General features: G+C 46.8%; 1 protein-coding gene across 1 annotated transcript in view; it reads right to left on the reverse strand.

Annotated features, from left to right (window-relative positions):
- The window catches only part of WSCD2 (WSC domain containing 2), a 134716-nt gene that overhangs the window by 55654 nt on the left and 54512 nt on the right, over window positions 1-24550 (reverse strand). Inside the window, exon 2 of the mRNA XM_044990187.1 lies at window positions 21172-22252. Within this exon, the coding sequence (XP_044846122.1) occupies window positions 21172-21553 (382 nt within the window). The 5' untranslated portion in view covers window positions 21554-22252. The remainder of the gene's footprint in view (window positions 1-21171; window positions 22253-24550) is intronic.

Genomic DNA, 24550 nt, shown 5'->3' on the forward strand with positions numbered 1-24550 from the left:
CAGTAGGCCTCATTCCACCCCTCTCTCAAGTGTGCTTGTGTAAACCAGGAGTAGCTCCATTGTTGTCCATGGAAGAACTGGTGTACGTGAGAGGAGAATCAGGCTACGGCCTGTGTCCCAGGATGAACCACAGAAATAGGTCCAGTGGCAGGTGGATGCAAGGCCTGGGATGTGTAGCGCACGATGCGGTACGGGAATAGGCAGGGGACATGAACACAGAGGGGCCAGTTCCAGCTGAGCTACACTTGGTGCAAGAACAGAGAGGCAGCAAAGGCGGCTTCATACATTGTTGCACTTCCCTCTGTTCTTGGCGTAGCCCCCAGCATGAGTTAGAGCAGCCTCAAGGCTGCTCTAAATTACACTCAACTTCAACAGCCCCTATAATATTATATTCTATATTTAAGCTTGGAAGGATTAGATTTTTATTGGTCAATGCTGATTTCACCAAGAACACGCAAACCATGAAAAGTAACTCCACTGATAATCATTTACATTTACAGAGAGGCAAAGTAAGAAAAATGCTGCTTGAGAACTTAGAGTTTGATTTAAGGACATTTACTTGGTATATTTTGACAGGTGATGTTGACAATTTGTGTTTTAACAGTTCTACAGCTTTAACTTTTTCAATTTCAATGTCTGTTGTCATTAAATAATTATTGTCTGACCCACCCCCAATTTCCCATGGAAATTTAAATAGACCAAAATTGTATGTGCAACTGTGAATATTTAAATGGATAAAAATGCTTACAAATAAACATCAATATTATACTTTGAAATTATATTTAAAAAAATGAATTCTGCCAAGCCTCTCTCTAGAGGTTCTTGTACTACATTCACCCCTGTAGTGTCGGAGTGCGGCCAGTCGAAAATACATTGCAGCAGCCACTAGCCAAAGCAGAGAAGTGCTCCAGCTAGATCCCCTAGGGCAGAGGGTAAAGAGGAGGGCGGTGTCAGGCTGGCTGTGTAAATTGGACACAATCTGGGCAAGCCTTATGCTCAGGTATTTCCCAGTGGAAAGCCCCTTTGGATTAATGCTGCCGGGATGGTGTGAAGGGGCCATAGGGTCACACACAATGGAGCTTTGGTTCCTTATTTCAGGCACAACCTGAGGACGGGTGAGACGACAGGTCCTGTATCCCAAGGTTCGGCACGGGGCACATAGCCAGGTGCTTTCTCTTCCTTGTGGGTTTGCAGATCGTGCCACAGCTATACAGGTAGAGCAGGACACTTTTCAAAGCTTGGGCATTCGCATTCTCTCTCCTCTGTCCTCCCGCCCCGGTTTTCACTCATTTCTATGGGCAAGCCTGTGGCTGCAGGGTTCATTCGGGCTCTGAACAGTAAGTGTGAATGTTGGAGAATCTAGGGCACGCCTCTTGCCTGCAGAGGGCACTTCCAGTATCTGCAGGCACAAGCTAATTGCGGGTGTTTCGGCTCAGCTTATCTTTACTGCTCCCAGCTCTTCACTCTCTCTAGCCGCCTGATAGCACTATCTATCAGGGGACGGATTTTCTTTGTACCTATCAGCTAACAATATCCCCGGTCATCCAGAGCAAAGGCTCCTTGTATTTGCAGAGGGAACAGTTGTTTCAGGGCTAATTCATAAAACCCATACGCTATATACTATATAATTAGTGCCGTCCTTTCAAGGACTTGCCTTACATTAAAAAAAAATACGGCAGCCAAGGCTAGGAAGATGGCTCAATCCATCATGTTTAGCACCAGTCAGTTGATTCTCCGCATCCCAGACTAAGGCAGAATACCTAGCCCTTCAAGTGAGAGCGCCGAGACAGCACGGCAGAGATGCTTAGGAAATTAGTGCCAGCAGGCACGGCGAACACTTGGAATCAGCTGGTCCCCCCACCTACTGTGCACAAGTCCCATCAGCACCACGGAGCTACAGTAGATAAATCACTGAGTGCAGGTGTAACCCTCTGGTGAGCATGTGTCAGAGGACCCCCACCGTGCCGCTCTGCAGAGGAAATGCCTTGTTACAGCCCCAATGGTTTCTTTAGCTCAGGCTTTTAGCACTGCAGGTTGCCAGTTCAATTCCCGGCCTGTCAGCTAAGATGGCAGCCGTCACCCATGCTTGGGCAAAGACGTCTTTGGAACAACGTCATCAGTGCTAACAAGGAAAGACCCTCCCCCCGATGGCAGCAGGCTTGGGATTAAACCCAGGTTTTACCCCATCAAAGTCAACAGAAGGACTGAGTAAAAACACACTCAGGTCTTCGAGCTTTGGCCCTGCTTGTTGGTTTCAAATGCTGCGCTGAGCAACTTAAATCCTGCACCTACAAAAAGCTCTGTCCATTGTGTTTCGATTTCCCTAATGGAAATGCAGCAATTCTTAAAATTACAGTAAAGTCATCATATTTTTTCATAAATTTACGCATAAACCACGGCTAACTTTAGAACTGAGGTCTCACTAGTAGGAAAAATGCTCGTACTAGAAGGGCTTGGAAGAAGAAAAATGGGAAAAGAGGACAGAATGGTGGTGAATCAAATGAATTTTAAAATATTGAAGAAGGGTCAGATTCTGAACAAGGACATAAATCAGCACAGGCCTATTGACGTTAGTGCAGCTATGCTGAGCTACATCAACTGAGGATCTGGCCCCAACTGTATGAAGCAGCTTTCCACATCAAAGGCCGAGATGGCAATAAATTGCAAGGAGAAACGGAGGCGCCTCTTGGTCTTTGCTTTTTATTTTTATTGGTGCATTTGATTGTCACCAGATGCTGCTGGCTCAGCCTCTCGAGGAGGACATTGTGCACTGGGCAGAAGGGCGAAATTAACCTGATTGCTGGGTGACGTGTACTGTAAGGGGACATTTGCTTACTAGTCTTTTTTACTTTGAGTTAACTGATTGCCGCTTCGCTCAGGGCAGTTTACGCCTTGGTAGAAGCAGGTGTGGACACTCTCTAAACGTTTGTTCCAGGATACAAACATATGTGTTTTACACAAGGGTTGGGTAGGGAACAGGGAGTCTGGGAAAGGCAACGTGCTTGGTGCTCCATCTTGCACGCTGCAGAGAATCACCGAGATGCTCAAGGACCTAATGCACAAGGACGGGTCTCTGAGGAAGCCCACTCCGTCTTTCACTCTGCAACATGGAGCTCTTCAGAAACAGGGCCTGGAATCCAGGAGTTTCTAAAGTGCAAGGAAGTCAGGTCTGGAATTCTGTTAGGTGGGGCTTTCTGTTCTCATGCATCCCTACAACAATCTCTAGTCTAGAAGATACATCCTGAAGTGTGAGGTCTGATTCCCCCTAGCCTAGCATGCACAAGGACAAATGCTAGCAATGGACATAAAGGTACCTAGCCGTTCTTAAAACCCAGGCACTGCATTTGACTCTGACCTCCTGTGCCTGGAGATGTATTTGCTTTTCTTTGTTCTAAAGGCAAGAAGTGGCTTGGGCAGGTGGAGAAGCTGGAGGCAGCTGGACCAGGCAGATAGGAAAGGTCAGAATTATTGGACAATGCAAAAGGAAGTGGGGGACCCACTGGGCCAGGGAGAGAGAAAGGCGAGCAGGAGCAAATCTGCAGTAGGCAGAGTAATCTCTGTGCTAGCAGCATCATGCACATCCTGTTCTTGCTGCATCATGCAGTGACAATCCTGGGCTTATGATGCTCTTAAAGGAATGTCAGGTTGGTCATGCCCAACAAAGGAAATTTGCTCCCTGCTACAAGCCGTTGTTCGTGAGCAAATATTTTCCCCCTCCACGACTTTAATTAAATGTTTACATTGGTTTTAAGTGATGATGAGCAGAAAAGCATTATTAGATACTTTATGTATTTTGTGCATCATCTAGGCTCTGCTCCTGCAAACACGGATTCATATGAAGATCTTTACTCAGGAATGAAGCCAATAGGCAACTCACCTGAGTAAAGTTATTCAGGATTGGGGCCTGGATGATGTTGTACAAAGGCAACATATTCCAGCTGTGCAGGGCACTAGTCCTCGTGTGACCTATGGGACAAGTTCCCAAAGGGAAGTTATTACAACCTCTCATTCTACAGCCAGGGTGTTTTTGTTCACAATTATTTTTTACGGCCAACTCTGCACATGGAATCCTGTGTGCAAATGTATTGAGTTAGGTCACTGTATGGGTAATCAAAGGAAGACAGTTTCTGTCCCAGGCACTCGACACCCTGGCACACAGCACATCTGTGCCGGTAGCTGTGTATTGTCACAGCTACCCTTACAAACACAGGCATGCTTCAGTGGGAGTGGAGGGGCATTTGATAAGCCCACAGGCTTGCAGCATTTAATCAAGACGTCCTAGTTACTCTTCCATCTGTGTAAAGGTTGGTACTTCCAGCTCAGGATTTATAGGGGTCATGAATAATGCATTGTGGGAACCATTACACTTGCCTGCACACCTCATAGATTCCAAAGAATGAGGCTGCCGAAGGTATGGGTGTCTCGCTCGTGGTTGCATATCTGCTGCATTAATCACCAGAGAGAAGCCCATAGCGTAGCTTTATGTAGCACCGTGGAAAGGGAGGGAGAAAAGAAAGCATGAGCTAGTGGCAGTCACAAACACGGGGGCGCTCCGGATTCCACAGGGAAGGTGGGTAGTTTGACAATCCGGCCATTAAGTGGGTTGCCAGCTGCCATATCCTTTAGGAAATAAAGCTGGATTTTGCAACGGGGCCTAAAGGCATGAGATGCCCAACTCCTGTTGAGCTCTCGAGCTGGTGCCTAACTCCCTGGGAACCCTTGGAGAACCCCACCTCAGAAACTGCTCCCCAAAGGCAGAGCTGTATCCAAGTTGGAAAGAAGGAGGAGGAGGAGTTTGTATGACAGTAACATCTAGAGGGCTCAACTGAGATCAGTGCTTACATATCACGAGAGGGAGTCTCTGCCCCAAAGAGCTGACGTTCGGATGAGACAAGACACAGAACAGGAGGGGAAAGCGAAGTGAAGCCATTTGCCCATGGTCATGCCAGGTGTCCTGACTTCCAGCCCAATGCCCTTCCACTGGACCATGCTGCCCCCACATGAAAAGTGATAATCTGTCAGCGCTGGTCACGCCGGACAGTAAAACATGGCCGCCTCTGGAGGAGGCCCAGCATGTAGGCGCCTGGGTAGCTCACAGGCAACATCTGTGCAGGTGCTTCAGTGACAAGCCAGACTGCTCGGCATGCAAACTAGCGTATAGTGCAGTGCCTAATGTCTGGGCCGCCATCAGACTCCTGACAAATGTCAATCGTTCCCCCCACTGACTAGGCAACTGGCGAAGGAATAATGGAGTCCGAAGGAATCTAAGGTGTAGAGCTTAATGTGGCTTAAGTGCACATGGGAGAGAGCTCTGAGTATAACGCGCCTCAGACATGACGGTGCAGAGAGCTGCAAGCCGTCTAGGAGAGGTACTTAAAGCAGAAGAAAAATCAACACAGATAGTGGACAAGATGTGGTAGCCTTACACTGAGGAGGTTTTATTTCCCCTACAAAAGGGATTAAACTGAAGTCCTTTCTGTTCTCGATTCTTCACTAAGATCTACAGGGCAGTATGTGTCAAGAAGGCCTTTAATATAGGAGCAGAAGAGATACCATATGTGCATGTGGTCTTGCCTCAACAATGGCCAATATCCAGTGTGCCAGGGCACAGCAGCAACAACAACAACAAAAGCTAGTGTATCTGACGATGTCCAGTGCTGGGTTTGGTGGTTGTTTTCTTGGGGGGCAGGGCGGACGAATTGCATCCTGGCTTCCACACCCCATCTGCTGTGAAGTGTGCCAGGGATCAAACACATGATCATGGCTGCACGCAGGAGCTGAAAACGTTAAGGGTGGTCTTGAAATTAACCAGATCAGCTTTGACGAACTCCTTCGCCGGGAAGTCCACACACCGACTACCTGCTGTCTAATGAAACGTGTTTCTACTTGTTCTGAATGTACTGCTCTTTAACACCAGGCCAGGCCAGAAGGGGCTTTCAGGTCCTCAGCGGATGCCCTTTGTCTGATTCCATGAAATCTTTCCATGCTGCCTTTCAGTGGGAGAGGCAGCACCTCTCGCAGTTACCCACATTTTTTGTGTTTCTCTTTTCTTTCCTCTAGAGAGTTGTTGATTTGCATTTGAAACCTGTTCATGAGTCAAATAACAGTGCAAGCAGCTGCTATTAGCAAAAATAGAAAGCTGGGCCTGCAGATGTATTTTATTTGGCAGAGAGGTCCACACAAACCTCATCCCACTATAAGTGCACACGGGATAGCTTTCTCCTTTGTCTGGTGCATGTTGGTCTGGAGAAAGGGACCGGGTTGTCAGACTGAAGTCCTCTGTTTGTTCACCGAACAGGTACATCAACAAAGCAAGCTTTCCCCCACGCTGTCCTCCTGATATACTCATTCCTGACCATGGGGAAAGGGTGGATTTCAGTCTGAATGGCCCATTCAAGTCCTTGACTTCTCTGATGAGACCGGGCCTATTTTGTACCAAATGAGGGGGTAATTTTTGTGGTCATCTGCCTATGAGGAACTTAATGACATAAGACAACTCCTTTCCCCTGGGTCAGCAAACTGACTGGGTAATAGCTTCTGATCATTACAGACTGTGGCCACATTCAAACCTTCTTATGCCAATACACATCCGCTGAGCCAGGAAGTCAGCCAGAACGTACTATCTTTTAAAAAAGAATAAGGCAGCTAGCATGGACGAGGTCTGGTCACCTCCATATCTCTAGCCATGTGTCTTTCTTTCTGTCATGCATTTTTATGCAGCTGAAGAACTGAGCGGGAGTTAATTTTGGGTCCATCCATAGGAAATTATAGTTACAATACCAGTAATTTGGGGGAAAAGTCTGCAAAGCAGGGACAAAAATGACACTGAGCTAATTTAACAGGAGAGAAAATGAGGCTGCACCACCGGGACAATTACTGTTTGGTTTGAAGCTCAGCAGAGACCGTGGTGCCTTCGCCTCGTCTGTCTGGCATCCATGAGTGCTGCATGCTGAACCCATCACAATACAGTTTCATTGCAGCCACAATGCTGCATTCCGCCAGCTCCGAGCATCTCAATGTGAGCCGCTTGTTCACGGCACGGCGTCCTGGGGAAAGCTGCTCGAAATGGCTGATGGGACAATACGCAGTTTCCGAACTCAGGCACTGCAGCCTCGGGGAGCTCATATAGAATTGCTAGAGCTGAGTCATAGATTTGTGTCTCCTCAACGAGGGACTTCTCAGACCTGCCAGAAGTGTATTTTCTGGCGCTACCCCATTTCTCCTGTCGAAAGGCAGAGTGAAATAGGCCGGCACTATCACAGCATGACCTCTGCCTTCTGAGATGAACAGCAGTGCTCCCACACGCATAGACAGGGCCCTGGGTGTAATGAACACTGGATACAGGCTGCAGTCAGGTAGCTTCTCCTGTTTCCGGTATTGTTGGAACTGCTGAAAGCTGCTTGGGGAAAGCATTGCTTTGAGTCGCTGTAGAAGTGATAGTGTCAATCTTCTATTAGGCCTGAACTGGCTGTGGAGAAATCTGTAAGAGACCTTGCACCTGCAAACGCTTACTTCAAGGAAATGCTATTTTTGCTCTCCGTTTTTATTTGATTGCTGTATTTCACAAAACCTTTACTTTCCCAAGGCTGGCGAATCAATATATTTTATGGAAAGGTACCAACAATTTGTACCAGATTGTCCCAGATCTTTGTCTAATAATAACGGATGGATTCACATATCTTAAATTAAGTTGAAAGAGCAACCTTTATTTGAAAGGAACAAAAAGTTTTAATGACCGAAATGTAAATTTGTCTGGTCCTGAGATGGCGTAGATAGAAAACCACATTTCATGTCCAAAGCATGATATATAGGGAGAAAATAGGCTGCAATATGACATACATTTTTAACAGTGAGAGTAATGAACCATTGGAACAATTTACCAAGGGTCATGGTGGATTCTCCATCACTGGCCATTTTAAAATCAAGACTGGATGTTCTTCTAAAAGATCTACTCTGGGAATTCTTTTGGGGAGTTCTCTGGCCTGTGTTACAGGAGATCAGATGGGATGATCACAGTGGTCCCTTCTGGCCTTGGAATCTACAAATATTGCACTCAATCGTGTAAATTGCCAGTAGGTTCGGAATCAGGCCAGCCTAGGTGAAGGAATGATATTTTCAAAATCGCACTTGCATCAGAACTGCTATGGCGATGCCAGGAAGGTCCCAGTATCAGGAGACTGTGAAGGTGCTGCCTTAAAGTAAACTTTCCATTGTGTTCCTGAGATGCAGCTATTTCTCCTTGACTACAGGTCAGCATCTGGTCCTGTGTGTCTCTGAGGTGAGTTACACCGCAGGTTGCAATTCAAACACCCCTTAGAAAGCTTTTCAAAGAAGGGTTCTCACCCCCAACATTTTTTATATTTAAAAGTCACAGTATCCTACAAGAATGGACCCTACAGCTGGTGATGTTGTTACCATAGTGGTCTGAGTCATGACCATACAGCACTAAAGTATTTTTTTTCTATCCCCAGACAAAGATGAGATTAAGATCGTGTGAAAAGGTTAAAAGTATGTATCCGTAAAGTCAGCGTGAACATGTGCCAAGGATGTTGAAATAGTCTCAAAACTAAGTATTACAAACTCAGGACATTTAGAGTGCAAGAAATCCAAGCATGTTAAGGAAAGCCCATTTAACGCACCCAAACACCTTAACTCTGCCCTGTAATGAGGCCATGTGGGGAGAAACAGCATGAAAAAAAATCTAGTGTGCCTTTAAAAATCTGGGACCACATATACTAAAATGGCTTTATCATCATTCTGTGGTTATTGCATTGGGTCAATACAGGGCAGAGTTAAGATCATTCTAGGACAAAGAATAGTACTTGTGGAACGTGTCAGTGGATGGGAATAGAGTTGAATACATAATTCATAAGAAATGGTTTATGGGACAAATTTAGCCTTTTTCGAAGTGATCTGCAAGCAAATAAGAATCGCCTTAAACATATTCATTATTGGAAGTGATCTAACATTTTGAAAACTCTGTGGATTGATTATGAACAGGCTTCTGATGGTATTCGATATGCACCCTAAGAGCTAGTCATGTTGGCTAGTCATGATTGGTCAGATAAGTCAAGTCACATATATTGCTTATGGTCCCTGATTTGATGCTTCTTGGTTGTGACTGGTCGGAAAAGTCAAGTGTATTTTTTCTGTTCCCTGATTGGATGAGCTGTGTGCTAACAAGCACATCTGAGAAATTAGGTGTCCAGGAACAGCCAAGCATGCACACTTGACACCTGTTTCCCACACACTTTCATGGCAGCAAAACTCAGTGTCTCAATTGTTAGTGGGACTGGGAAAGAGTACACAGACCAGGGCGAATGTGGCTGGGGTGGGTTCGTTTAAACATTCAGAGGAATAGTCAGGGAAAATATATTGCACTATTCAGCCAGCTCTAATTATGAACGTGAATATTGCTGAAGACTAGGGAAGTTCACTAGCACTGATACTCAGTGCACCAGTTACCCAAGTCAGTCAAAATTAAAGCAGGCAGGCACCCACGCTAGATGCTTTGGCTGGGGTATTGTATCACCACTAATAAGTGTGGCCAACATAATTCTCATTGCCTTCACCTTTTCTTTTCTAATCAGAGACACAATACATGCTCTGCTGAAAAGATACATTGCAGGTGAGAGTCACATGACATGTTTGTTCAGTGAACCGAGCCTACAGTCATTTCTTGTGCTGATTTTTTTTAAAGGAAGAAAAAAAGCTATTTCCCAAGTGCTGGGTGTAGTCAGCTATTTGGTAATCTGTTAATGTAACATTTATTAATCTGTTTTGACGGGAGATGTGCAGTTTACTGATTAGGACAGGAATCGCCCGAGGCATGCGACTCTGAAAGTATCTCCGATTTGCTCTTGAATGTGCAGAAGTCAAATGGTTTCTTTAAAACACGTTCCCGAATCCTACAGGGGTCAAGTCCCTTTTATCTCTAGGTTTGTTTATTTACCCCTTACTGCACGGCGACGGTGTCAGAGCCCCATCTTGGTCCTAGACCTAGAGCAAAGCTGTTAGCCTCAGGTGACCAAGTGCGCTAGTTTTCCATCAGCAGGGATGTGTCCACAAGCACTGGGATTTAAAGACACACAGACAAATACAGTTTACGTTCAGTGTCTCCTTTCAAGTGGAGCCCTTGACCTTGCTAATAGCCTAGACTCAACCACCTCCTCCAATTCCCAGCTGTATCTTTGAGATAGGAATCCTGCGGTGGTGAGATTATCCCATGTCCAGGCAGGTTGTTAGAACCTATTTGACAGCAGTGGAATTACTCTGCATTTGTTCCTGTGACACTGAGATGAGAATCTGGCCAATTAATGATAGTATTCATGTATTTATTGGCTGCCAGGGGTAATCGGGATGATTTACAGGGCAAATTAAAAGTCAAGAAGCCTATGTCTGCTCTCAGACTGGTTTTAAACCAGTGCTGTCTTCACTGGAGTTACTCTGATTTACTCTGAATTAACTGATCCAAATCTAGCTCCAGTCCTGAGGCGCTTGAAGCATTGTGTCACAGACAACAGACCCATCGGACTAGAGCCTCAGAGGGTGCAAATTAGTGTAACTCAGTTAATGGACTGGCTCTGGCCTGCAGAATGTGGAGCCAACTGGGGGCAAATCACAGAGGGGGGACCTGGTTCTTTTTATTCATTTTGCCCCAGTGGGAGCAGTGGAGGCACACACCCTAAGAAGTCTGAAGATGGAGCTTGATACATTTATGAACAGAATTATCTGACCTCTTTGCCTGTGTTCCTGTATACTTCCGTAGTGATTTGACCCCATCATTCCCATGCGCCAAGCACATATTCTTATTGACTTCAGTAGGCATTGGATCAGACCCACAGAACAGCTTCATTATGGGTCACTCTGGCCTGGAAAGTAATCTGCACGTTGCAATGCACAGTTATAACTATTTGGGCCTTTCATTCTCTCTTTCTTCATCTGTCTAGATCCATACCCCAAATCCATCACCTTGGTATCAGATGCAGCAGCAATGGAACTTGCTAATACCAAGCCATCCGGTGCTCCTGACGGATAACATTCTTCAGCTCCTGCTTGGAGTCTGCAACCATCACAGCTACCTCAGCCAAAATCCATACTCTCCACATCCCACTGCATGGGTGCCATCCAAACTACAGTGCATCCCAGGGACAATACTGACTGTGCTTGGGTTTTTGGGTTCAACTCGAACAGTTAAAGGTTGTTGGATCCTCTTAGACCTCTTAAAAGATCCTCTTAGAAACTCTTAAAAGACTTTTGAAGGAAGAGGAGAAGACGGGAGGAAGATTGATGGAAATGTGCCCTGATAACGTTAACCACGGAATAGTCATAGCTCATTGCTTCCAATTATTTTCAGCATAACTTGGCATTTCCACAATGCTGAACAGGTTTCAGAAGGTCAACTAATTTTGTTCATGATAAATCCAACTGATATTGGATTACTCCAGTAATTTTTAATGGGCCAATGATTGATGTGCGTTATGTTTAGTACACTGCTCTTGACATAGATGAACTGCAACTTATTAGGAAGGCTACTGAATAATTAAGGAAATACAAGGATAACGAGTTAATGAGGGGCTAAGAGGGGCATGATGAGCATAGTAGAGCCCAGTTGGAATAGCAGAAGCTAAGAGTTAATAATACAGCTACCATGAGATAATCCTGATAAATAATGCATTTGGACAAATTCAGACCTGGTGTAACTCTACCGATGTCAATGGAACAGAAGTGAATTTGGATCATGTTGACTTGCTGGAAAACAGCCATCCAGCAAATATGTATTAAATCACGTTCCTCCTACTTCTTTCTCATCTGATGGCTTCATTAGTAGTTAAGTGGCATTAGCGTTGTAAATACAGTGGCAATACTCATAGTAAATGTTGTTTTGTTTAGATTGTGCCTTCCATCCCAAAGAATCCCAAAGCACTTTACAGGCCATGCAGCAAATACACTTTGTCCCCCACTGAAATGCAACCACCTCTGCAGTCAAATATAGCAGCTGATCATGCAGCGTAGAATCAGGGCCAATGTCTTTTTTGCATGTGGCCAGACATGAGTCCCACCTCCAGTGGCCACGATTGGCCGTGTGTAGGCATTTATTCAGTCAAGGAAGCCAAAAAAGAGACTCATCTAGTTGGTCAGAACTTTACTGAGTTGTTCTTAGCTGGAAGCACAGTCTTTGCATATCTTATCACTTGCACAAAATCTTGCTGCTGCTTCCATCCATCTCCAGCACCCACGGGAAATGGCATTTTGCTTTGCACTGTAAGCAGCAGATGTAAGGATGTTCGTTCTTCAGTGAAGAGTGGATGCACTGCAGCTAGCTTTTCAAAGGAACAGAGAGATCTCCATGGGTATATTCCTTGGTAGGAAGGTTGAAGAAGAGGCGATCACAAGAACAAGCATGATTGTCGTGGGATCTCCTCTGAAATACAAAGTGACACAAAGGGTGCATTTGTGCTTTACGAGCACAGAATAATTATTACACCATTGTGAACGTTGCTCTTTTTAGCCTGTTCGAATGGTCCATGGATCGATCCTGACTTCCGTGGGTGTGTTCGTTGACCAAGCACTTCAAACTTGAGGATCAAATTCCCTGCTGGTGTAATTCCCTTGAAGTCAACTGAATTAGGCCAATGGAGAATTGGGACCAGGGAGCCTCATATTAGGGCCCCTTTGTCTTCAGTGGGAGCTGTGGGGGCTCAGCATATATGGGAACCTGGTCATTTATTTAGTAGCCTCACTATGGATTTGGGGAAGAAGGGATTAAAAAGCAAAGGTAGCATCCAGCTCTCGTTCACTTCCAGTCCCTTTGAGAATGTGACTGTAATACAAATAACGATACCTATACAGTGATTTTCATCTGCCTGGAATAACTCTCCCTGGTGCCACCACCCGGGTTACATCCCGTAATACAGGGATCTGAGGGGATGACGTGGAGAGAGCCTGCTCTCCACAAGAGGCTCCTCTCCCTGCTCCAGAGAGCCATTGATCACCTGGAGGGGACAGCTGTGTCGGCGCCTAATGATGGATATTGAGAGCCTCTCTGCATGGGGACGGTGACTTAGAGGGCCCTTTGATTTACAATACCAAGCCCGGAGTAAAACCCTCCCCTCACACCAATAGCCAGCCTGGTTAGGGTGACCAGATGTCCCGATTTTATAGGGACAGTCCTAATTTTTGGATCTTTTTCTTATATAGGCTCATATTACCCTCCCACAACCCCCGTCCCGATTTTTCACATTTTCTGTCTGGTCACCCTAAGCCTGGTAATTTTTGCAGCCCAGCTCAAGCGGCACATGGTCTCACTCAGGCTTTGATACGCTCCCGTGCTCTCCTCAGGACCGAAGGTGAACCTGACCGCCTGCTGTCACTCGTATTGCGAGGTGGAGTCTCAACCTCCCAGGCTCTTCCTATTTGGCTGCTGCCCCTAGAGGCTTTTCTGCTGCTCCAAGGAAGGGCTTGCAGCAGGCAAGGCTTTTCGGCCCAGATTCTCAAAGCTATTTAGGTGCCTAACTCCCATGTGGAAGGAGGCACCTAAATAGCTTTGAGGCTCTGGCCTAGCTACTTTGCATCTGGACACAACAACACATGACACTATCTCTGCTAAAGCAAACTCACGATGTCCAGGAATGCGTTCAGTGGGATTGACTACAGCTGAGTCAGACAGTTCTCTTGGCCTAGGGATCCTGGCACTGGGAATGGAACGGGTTCCTAGTGGTTAGAGCAGGGGACCTGCAGTCAGGACTCCTGGGTTCTATAACCACACCCAGGAAGTAGAGTAATGTAGTGACTGAAAGAAGAAGCGAAATTGTATGAGTCAAGGTTGCTGACTTGCATACCCTGCTCTGGGTGAGGTGTGCAGTTTAGTGGTGAGAGCACTGGGGGCTGGGCAGCAGATTCCTTTGTTCCAATCTCAGCTCTGCTACTGACTTGCAGTGTGACCCTGGATTGGTCACTTAACCTCTCTGTGCCTCACTTTCCCCACCTGTATAATGGGGTTGATGATAATCCACTACCTCCGGGAAGGATCATGGGGCTAGTTCGCTAATGTTTACAAAGTACTTTGAGATCCCCAGACAGCTGATGCTAGGGAAGTGCAAGGCGTGGATGCTGCCAAGGCCTGCGCTGCAGAGCAGGAGCCTACTGCCTGTAGCTCTTTCGGAGCTGGCAGAAGTCACTCAGCTGCGCTGGCTTCTGCGTCTGCTCCTCCACGTTCTCACGGGGCATTAACTGTTAGTTAAAAGCAGGATGAAAGAATTTCTCAGGGCTTAGCTTTAGGATGGCATTAAAATAAATATCTACCCTTATCCTGAAGGCTGCAGATCAAAGACCTGGCATGTTTGGTACGCACAGTTTCTCCAGCCTAAATACAGTTCTGTTCTAAAGGGTTTACACACTAATTGCTGCATGCAATGCTATTAGGATTGTGCCCAACGGCTCTTGGGTAGCAGAAAGCCTCCAGCAATGGGGCAGGAGGACGGACTGGACTGGTGTTTGTGTTTTTAGCAGGAGCGTCACCAAGTTACAGCCTGGGGACATACGCCGGGGGTGCGTTTAGCCAGTTTGTTAAGGGCGTTTCTCCTTTCCTAAGGTCGTGGTTAGTGTCATCAGCAATTCGCAGCTGGGGAAATTCACCTCTGTGGGGAGGTTCACACAAGGACTAGGCACCGCATAACCCTACAAAACTGGTCTGAGGTGAGGCCTAGGCCTTGTGCTGTCACCTCTGCCCAGTGGTGACTTTTGCCAAGAGTCTGTTCTGAAGGCATAGGGTTTAAGGCCAGAAGGGATCACCAGATCACCGAGTCCAAGCTCCCAAACATCACAGGCAACTAGCCCCCACCCAACCACCCCCCAAATGCCAGACAGACACAGCAAAGAGACAACCCCTGAATGAGGTGCTCGCAGGAGAGCACGTGCTCAGACACTCAGACCGCGACATACGTTACAGGAACACGGCTTGTTTCTCTGAAAAGCCGCACAGCTGGGCAGTGAATGGCTGAAGAACAGAGGAACACATTTTCAGTGGAGGGCACAAAGGAAGCATAGAATCATAGGACTCAAAGGGACCTCGAGAGGTAGGGTGACCAGACAGCAAATGTGAAAAATCGGGACAAGGGGTAGGGTAATAGGATCCTATATAAGAAAAAGGCCCAAAAATTGGGATTGTTATAAAATCGGGACATCTGGTCACCCTATCAAGAGGTCTCTAGTCCAGCCCCCTGCACTGAAGGCAGGACTAAGTATTACCTAGACCATTCCTGACAGGTGTTTGTCTAACCTGCTCTTAAAAATCTCCAACGATGGAGATTCCACAACCTCCCTAGGCAATTTATTCCAGTGCTTAACCACCCTGACAAATTGGAAGTTTTTCCTAATGTCCAGCCTAAACCTCCCTTGCTGCAATTTAAGCCCACTGCTTTTTGTCCTGTCCTCAGAGGTTAAGAAGAACAATTTCTCTCCCTCCTCCTTGTAACAACATTTAATATACTTGAAGACTCTAGGGGGATGTCCGCACGGCCGCTGGAGGTGTCCTTTCCAGCTCGGATAGACATACACAGGCTAACGTTGACCAAGCTCGCACACTGGAAACAGCAGCAGGGCTAACAGTTCGAGCAGAATCCCATCCAAGACCCGAGGCTCGTACTCGGGCAGCTAGTCCACGGCGCTGTGCATTGCGATGCTGTGATCAAGGCTAGCACAGGTACGTCCTGGAAAGAAGGAGCACTCGCAGGTTAGGCAGTAGGGCCTTGATTAAGAAGGGAGCGTGGGCACACACACCGGGCCCAATTCTGTCCTCCCTTATATCGGTTTCACCCTGTGGAAGGCCCTGGGTAGGGTGTGGTTACTGCCAGTCCATACTGGTGAATCTCCCCAGTTGTCTCTATCTGGTCTACCCCGATCTCGTTCAGGCTCCATTTGTTCCCAAGCATCTCGCTTGGGCCTCGCTGGCTTACTCTTGTTAATTACAGCCATAGCTGCTTATACCTGGTCTGAGCACTGAGTCCCGTGCAGTTTGATTTTTTGTCCTGAGTAACCAAATCTTCTAGTTCCATTATGAAACAAACAAACAAGGAAAGTGATAATAAATACAGTAGTATGTACAATAGCCGCGCTTCAAAATGCAGGGAAACTTATGCAGATGAGGCTTTGCCAGAGAATGTACTGAATACAGCCCCAAAGCCTCCCTCTGTCTCACCTGCAGCCCTGTCTCTGATTGGGCTGTTTCTCTACTGGTGATTTAGCAGAAAGCCGGCAGAGGTTCCTTACAGATCAACTGGCTTTACTGAACTTGAAGATTCTTCTCAATATGATTTGGGCCGGTCACTTGCTGGGAACTAAGGTATAAACTGAGTGGTAGCAGCATCTGCTTTCTCTCTGCACACAAAGTAGCCCCTGTTCTAGGAGTCACTGACGCAAGTGTGGAGTCCAACTCGTGTCGCTCATGGCCAACACCAATGTGCATTGATAACGATAGCATCTCCCTGCGTCAATCCCCATCTCCATCGTTAGGAATTAGAAGCCATTTTATCAGCAGTTAATTGCAGTGGACGCATTACATATGGCCAGGAACAGGAATGCGGCATGGTTTTTTATGGTGACAGACAGCTGATTCTTGCTAACCATCTGGTAGAGATTCTCTGCGTGTCAATCCAAATTAATCTAATGAACATGACCAAATGCATCTCAGAAGTGGGTTTCCACAGATTCCTCTGTTGTAAGTGTAAGAACACCACAAGGCTGGAGGGGAAAGGGCAGATTTTTTATTTGGGCATTATATTTCCCGTCTCCTGTTATGTGACATGAAAGTCACTTCACTGGAGATAATTTACTTTTTTCCGGCTTTGGAAAAGCTTATTTAGTAGGGAATTGGAGCAACCTGAAATGACTTAGCTGCCACTACAGAGCATTGCAATGAACTGTCTAGAGAGCATTTGCATCATTGTCCTCTACTAGATTAAATAAGAACCATTCAACTGTGATTCATAGGCCCTATACTGCTAATTGCCAACAGCATGCCAACTTGAGCTAAAGCAGCTGGCGGATGTGATTTGGGAAACGGAGGACCTGAGAGGCAGATCCATGGTGCACAGCATAGTGACGGCTGTGAAATTCCTAGCTTGCCACAGATTTATTACAGCATTTCCCTGCTCCTTCCCTGAGAAATACATACTCCGGCTCTCAGTGGAACATTTCCATGGAAGGTTACTTCTGTGGAAAATTAAATGTTTCACTGGTTACTCATCTGGCATGTTAATGTGAAATCCCGACTAACTGGGGGTATGTTATCATCTCCATCCTCACTGTGCCTGGGAGGTATACATACAGATTCCCAGGCACACTGGTGAGATCATATTCCCATCTGCACACGTGGCAGGATGAAAGGTAGAGGGGGCAGCATGCTCCGCGAATGGCACCAGCTTGAGAGGGGAGTTGTGCACGTCCGTCATCTCTTTGCCGTGCCTTTGTGTGTGGACATTTTACACAAGCTCCTTGCTGCGTGAGTGACAGTTGCCATTCTAAAGCAAACGCCAAATGCAGTGGAATTCCAAACAGAACACAAAATATCAGCCAATTAACAATCATTTCTGCACCCATGGTGCAGAGGTGAGTTCCTGGCTGGTTCACTGCTGCAGCCATTTGAACACAGCATGCAGCACCTAGGAGTATTGTTTTGGGCCTAATCCTGTTTGATGCAGAGCATTTGCTGAGGGGCTGCTGTGCACCACGATTCCCACCCACACCACTGGGAGCTGAGGGTGGAAGTTAATCGGAATTGGCCTGTAACATTTATTGTCCCTCGATGCTCAGATTCTGTACAAAGGGGCTGATGCTGCAAAATGTCCAGGGACTCAGAGGTAAAGAAAATACACAGGGATCATATTCTGTGAACAGATTAAGAGAAGCCATCACCTCTTGGGTATCTTGTACATTCCACCTCCTTTATGTCTTTTCCAATCCTTCTTTGCACCTCCACAGCCCAGAACCACCACCATTGATCCCTACAACCAGAGCTGGTCGAAACATTCGCTGCGAATGAATTAAATCCTTTTATCTGTTTGCCAATTGTTGCTGAGCCTTTTTCACAGCTTGTATGGGCCAGATGCCAGCATATGACCTGGAGGGGAAACGCCTGGGAATAGATTACCGGCTTGTAACCAACCAACTCAGCTAGTTGAGCTCGTTTTCCAAATGACGAGAAAAGCTTTGCTAACTGCAGGACACTTGCCCATTAATGCTAAATTAAGCAGGACGCTCACAGAACTATCTTGGGGAACAGATAGAGAGACACTGACAACAGGGGGACATGTGAATGCTATCAACCTTCCTTCACATGCTCAGCTTCCTAATGGCTCTCTATGGGTTTGTCTGGTTTTGCAGGAGGTCTCATCTTGCCTGTGGACGTGGCACATTTTTAACTATGTGTTTTTGCAACAAAACTGCACCCAGCAATTAATAACTACTGGTCCACATAAGCCTTCCCTGGGAAAAGCTATGGAAAAAATCATCTTCAAAAATATAATCTGCTGCTGGAGCCACCATCAGTAGTTACTGCTGCTATTTCGTATTTCATTTTGGGTTCCCATAATGGATAATACTGCAGCTATTTCCCTAAATACCAAGGCAATCTATTATGCTGCTGTCACAGGTGCACTGTACTGTAGCAATATGCTATATTGCTTCTTCTCACCAGCCCACTTTATTAATGACAACAAATTGTAACAGCATTCACACTCAACCAAAGATGCAAGTTAGTGCTTCACGGGGGAAAAAACAGTAGATTGAGAACTCAAGGCAAAGTGTATTTGCAGAGTCTAACTGCCTTGTAAATGTACCTTTCCCGTTCAACTTCAGATCTGGGAACACTGATTGCAGGTAATTTTGTGTCATCATTGGGTACTCTCCTGACACCTCATCCTGTTGCTGTCGTCTGATATTTAATGCCATCAGCATATGTAGGGCAATTTTCTAAAGGGAGGCTTATCCTGGGTATGAAGCATTAACTCTGGCATACTGGAGTGGATTTTCAAAAGTGGCCACCAGTTTTGGGTGCTCAACTTGAGCCATTTGGGGCCTGATTTTCCAAGGTACCAAACAGTCCCCACTCTCCTGGAGTAGGCCCCAAAACAGAGAGCGCCAGATGCAGTGAGCACGTCTGAAAATGCAGCCACACACACGCAACCTTAGAGCACCTCAGTGAGTGCGTGTTTGTCTGCGTTTACTCATCTGACGGGTAAACAAGTGAGCTTTTAAAAACCAACGAGAACTACTAAATTAGCTTATCCTGGGTAATTAACAACATTTTTAGCCAATCCACAATATATTGTACGTTATTTACCGACAGAGAGAAGGACAGTTGGTATATCAGGACATCTAGACATCAAATCTGAGAGCCTACTGCAAATGTAATTGGCTGTACTTTAATTTCCCATTACTTTAGAAGGAATTTGCATCCACTCGTTCACCCAGAATGCCCACGTTAAGCACGCGAGGCGTACCAGAAGTATTAATAACAATAAATATTGGTAAGGTGTCCTCATGATCAAAGGCATGTCAGTGTCTTTCTGGGCTGGGAGTCCAGCAAATGTTTCAGGGGAAGCAACAAGACCGCTATAAGTACAGCACCCAAGCGAGGTGATCCATTCGGCTCACAGTTCATACCGAGGGCACGGATGCTTTTAGAAACTCCTCGCGGAGCAGCGGGAATGTTCAGAATAGGCGGAGGAAATCAGGTAGCTCCTGAAGTAGGTTGTGAGTTTATTTGGCTCTTGCCGTCTGCTCCGCGCAGCAAACACCCATGCAGAGCAGCGTTAAGCACAAAGATGCAGGATGTCTTTTCTTGCTAAAGAAATGGATGAGGTGCTGCCTCTCTGTGACACCCTCTGGCACGAATGGAAATAATGCCTGGGAATAGACAAAGCCGGCTAAGCCACCCTGCTCGGTAAAGAAACAGAACCTCTGATTGCTCTGCATCCCTCATAAAATAACTGTCCTGTCAAGGCCTGTAAATTAGGTTCTCAGAGACGATAAGCACATCAGAAGCTGCGCAATAAGTCACCACACAAAAGACGCTGTCAGCTAAGGGTAAAATCAGTAGCAGGTTTCATTTAAAACTGAGATAATATATGTTTAAAAGGGGATTAGGAGGGACTGACGGGTGTTGGTCTGTCCCCGGTGCCCTCTCGGTCCCCCGTCATGGTGCCAAAGCTGAACAGCTCAGGGATGTATAGTTCATCTAGACACAAAGAGATTGAGGATGCTGATTTTGGTGCAAGCTCTTTGGCTGGCTTAGAAACATCACTGATCCACTGCAGTGCTGCCTTATCAGCTCCAATGCACAGAACGCTTGGGAAACAGAAACTCACTTGAATGTGTGGGTTTGGGGCTTTCTCAGCCTTTCAATTAGGCATCCAGCGGGACTGTTAAAAATGAGTGGATTTCAATGCACCCCCAGAGGAGAAGCTCAGGTTGTTTTCAGATTAGCGTTCCCGCAGGCTGGTGCCAGTAAAAATACAGGGCAAGATGAAGATCCTTGCTAATCTCAGCTACACCAATGTACATTGAGAGTAACCCCACTAAAGCCAATGGAGACATAGGAGAGTGTAACAGAGATCAGAATCTGGCTCAAGGTGTGCCTAGCAAATGAGACTCGCTCAATGCGGGAGACACAAGAGCATATTCAAATCCATGGGGCCAATGGGACATAAATTGGACCTAAGATTCAACTTGTGTTTCTCGTCTCTTGGCAGTTATCCTCTTGAAAGTTCCCTGAGGGTTCGTTGGACGTTTGCAAGCACCACTTATAAACACCCCAGGGGAGGCGGATTGTTTTGGGCTGAGGCCCTTGAACTAGGACTTATTATGAGATGAAAATGAGCAAAGGAAACCTCAGGCTGAATATCTGGGGGAAAATTCTCCTGGCTGGAGGCATCATTTCCCAAAGGAAGTGGGGGAAGCTGGGTTGAGTGAATTATCAAAAACCAGAATCGCTAAAGCCCTAGAAAATGCCCTACAAGGGGATGGAGAAGCAAATATCAGGACAAAACTCCCCTTGATTCCTGCGGGGCCAGGATTTTGCCCGGGAGGTTTGCTATGAGCCTGTGCCTTTTCCCTGCTGTGAATATACACTGCTATTCAGCCTCTCTTCCCACAGCCCCATCAGAATCTTACCTCTGTCCTCCTCTTTCTCACGGACCTTCCTCCCTTTGAGAGCTCTGCTCCAGGCCCCGCCATGGTCCCCCATTTTGTTCCTCTCTGGCGTATCCTTGGAAACGCTCTTGAACCACGGCCCATACCTCCGGACAGAATTCCGAGCCTCCGGGGTCTCCTTGAACCCCCTCCCGAGCTGAACCACCCCCAGGTACTGAAACGCTGTCCCTTCGCTGGTGCCATCCAGGGGGTTGGGTTCATTCTCGGAGATGGTGGCCTCCCCCGCAAACCCAGAGTGCAGAAACACCAGGCTCCCGGCCGTCAGGTACAGCGCGATCAGAGTGAAGAAGCGCACAGGTTTCCGCCTAAAATAACGCTGGAACTTTACCAATAATTTGGCCATAGCGCCTTCATTACTCGCCTTGTGTTGGGTGGGAAGTCGCAGAGCAAAGACAGCAACCCTAGTCTTGCAACTCTCTCTTCAAGTGCACACGATTGGGTCAAAACCAGTTGATATAAGATAAGTGGGAAAGGCAGGACAATGGCCTTTTGTCAGCCGTCCCGCTGCGCGGGTTCAGCTGCTGAAGTATTCTCCCCTGGTATTATTTTGGGATCAATAAGTAGCCACTAAAGCAGAACGGGAACTGCATACTGAACTCATACAAAAATATTTTAGAATTCTATAAAGTCCAAAGGAGCTGGGGTAGGGGACTATTTTTCAGTTCCCGTTTTGTGCTAAGAAAACGAGGTATTTCTCAAAGCAAATCACAGTACCATTTGGCTCCATTTTATTCTTCTCCTGTTAACGTTCCTAAGGGGTGCTCTGGAGGCTCCATTGATGGCGGGATCATGTTAAGAAAAGTGAGTGTTTGAAGGCGGTTTGAAAGCTGATCAGCTGACACGGCTCCCCTCACTGGCTTTCTCCGCTTTCAGCTCCTCAGCGCTGGTTCTTGCAGGCATTTCTGTAATGGAAATGGCACCGTCTCCCTTTCAGCGAAAGAATGAAAGGTCCCTGGTTGCGTCTCCAGGTACGGAATACTGACTGGAGCCCTTTGTTTAATGAATCTCCATTCATTTCGGTCTCAGGACAAGAATTCTCCACCTGCAAGTCAAAAGGAATGACAATCATTAGAAAAGTGTTCGGAAGGCTTTAGCAGGGACAGATTTATAGCATTTGAAGCTGCATACCCTCCCCCAGACAGATCCCAGTCAAGATAAAACACAAATCCTCTTCTTTCCTTTTGAAGCTTAGCAGTCTGGGATATTTTCAAATTAACCCAGGCATGTCACAGTTGCCACTGTGTCGTACACTGTGGCCTCTTGGAATTTCCTGGATTCAGACAGGATAGAACTCAGATTCTCTTGCTACGAAAGTACAGGTCCCTGCTAGCTAAGGGAGAATCTCTATTAGCTATCAGCAGTATAGGGTCTATGTCATACAGATGAGTTATGATGCCATCAAGTGGAGAATAGTGAGACTCTCTCTTTCTCTCTCTCGCTACCTATTTTTTTACCTACTTCATCACAATATAATATGAATACCACTGAGACATTAAGTTGTCTGCAGATTCTCCAAATAATGTGAATCCTTAGAATCGGATCAGAATGTTTGACACTTTCCTATATAAGTATTTGGAGCAGGATTTCTGATGTTTCCAGCCTATTGACCAGCCTTTTTCGCATTGCGTTATATTTTAATTACCTTTCCCTCCACTCCAAAGCCTCTACAGATGCTAAATCTTTCAACCAGCTGGCAGAGGATTGCAGCATTTCATACAAAATGCATCTTTGGCATCGCCTTCCTGCCATGGTGTGTGGAAAGCCACATCCCCAAACAACTGCCTGCGTGTGTTCCCGTCAGAGTTTGAGCAAAGGCAGACTTCTCGGAGAACATCCAGCCAACCGGTCGATGAGACTGGGTTCAAAGCACGTGTCTTATCGTTTCTACAAACTCCCTGTTGGCCTGGCATATGGTTCCACATGGAGGAATGATTAGCTGTCTACATTTTCACCAACATTGCCTTGTTAAAGGGACAGCTAAACCTACTTAAACTGTGCTCGTTAAGAGCAGAATGGATGGTAAGGGCTCTCCAGCTGAGCCTGAGGTTCAGCGTGAGGTGTTGCTGTGAAACAGGCAAGTTCTTTTAAACCAGCTCTGATTTTCAGTCTCTGGAGAGCATGTGTGAGCCTTTTGTGGCTGAAGACGGGAGTTCAAGCCTGGTTTGTTCAGGTCATTATGAAGCTGGTAGGCTGCTAGTCCTATGCATATCATAGCAAATCTCCTTGCACAGCGGGGAATTCCTGCACAAGAGAGTCAAAGGAGAATGGCAGAGACCAGTGTCCTGGAGCCCAGTCAAAACTGAGGGTTGTTGGCAGAGCCAGGAGGAAGGAGCTCCTGGCTGGCATAGCAGGGGAGCTGCAGGTGAGGACGGAGGGGCATGATCAGCAGAGCCGGTGCAGGGAGCATCCCAGGGCTACAATGGCGGGGGAGGCTGCAAATGTGCTGGCAGAACTAAAATGAGAAGCTTGCACGGCACCTGCCTGCATCTTGTCTGGATCCAACCTTTGCTATCAGGCCATTCAGTTCTCGAGGATCAACTTCCTTCAAAAATGTGTCACCGCAAAGCACCTGATCCCCTCATCGAAACCATTCGCTACTTTGAGAAGTTCCTGCTGACTCAGAGGGATTGTCTTGGAGCTCAGCACGTGACTGCCCCCCTCACCCCAGGCGAGAGGCAGAGCAACAGGAAGGGCCCAGTTCTTAGAGCACAACAGCTGGAAGCAACCAGGGCTGACTCTTCTGATGAAATTCTCATGCCCTTGAGGATAAAACCCCCACTGGTGGCAGGAGAAAGATAGCCTAGAGCTGGGGGAGTAATTTAGTAACCAACAGCAGCCGCCCGGCTCTGATTCTCTCCAAAGGGGCCGGTCCATGGTCAGGTGACCATAATGCAAATGATTTTTTTATGCTGCAGGCTCCCACGGCACTTTTGAAAATCGCTCTCTTCATATTAACACCCTGCTTCATTAACGGGCTCTGGATCTCGAACGCCCCCCGCAGCGGTCAGGGAACCGCCGTATTATACCTCTGCCACAACTCCCATCAGCACAGCCCCTCCTGCCCTCCCCAGGATCATGTGGTGGCATTGGTTCAGAGTGGCTCAGTTCAATTGGTCCCAGACTCCCACCCACTGAACCCCAACCATCACGTGGTGCAGACCCCTGGGATTTCGTTGAAGTCTCCCATCTAAGCATCGCTCAGCCTGGACTCACCTTCGCTTGCTAAATCAGACACAATCGTAAGCCACGGTGGCCGTGCTACAGGTACCCGTTCAGCTCCCTCATAATGACAAAAGAGACTCCCTGTTTCCCATACCAGAGTTGAGGAGGTGGTGACAAA

The sequence above is a fragment of the Mauremys mutica genome, chromosome 16 (genome assembly GCF_020497125.1).
Source record: "Mauremys mutica isolate MM-2020 ecotype Southern chromosome 16, ASM2049712v1, whole genome shotgun sequence".
NCBI classification, from domain to species: domain Eukaryota; kingdom Metazoa; phylum Chordata; order Testudines; family Geoemydidae; genus Mauremys; species Mauremys mutica.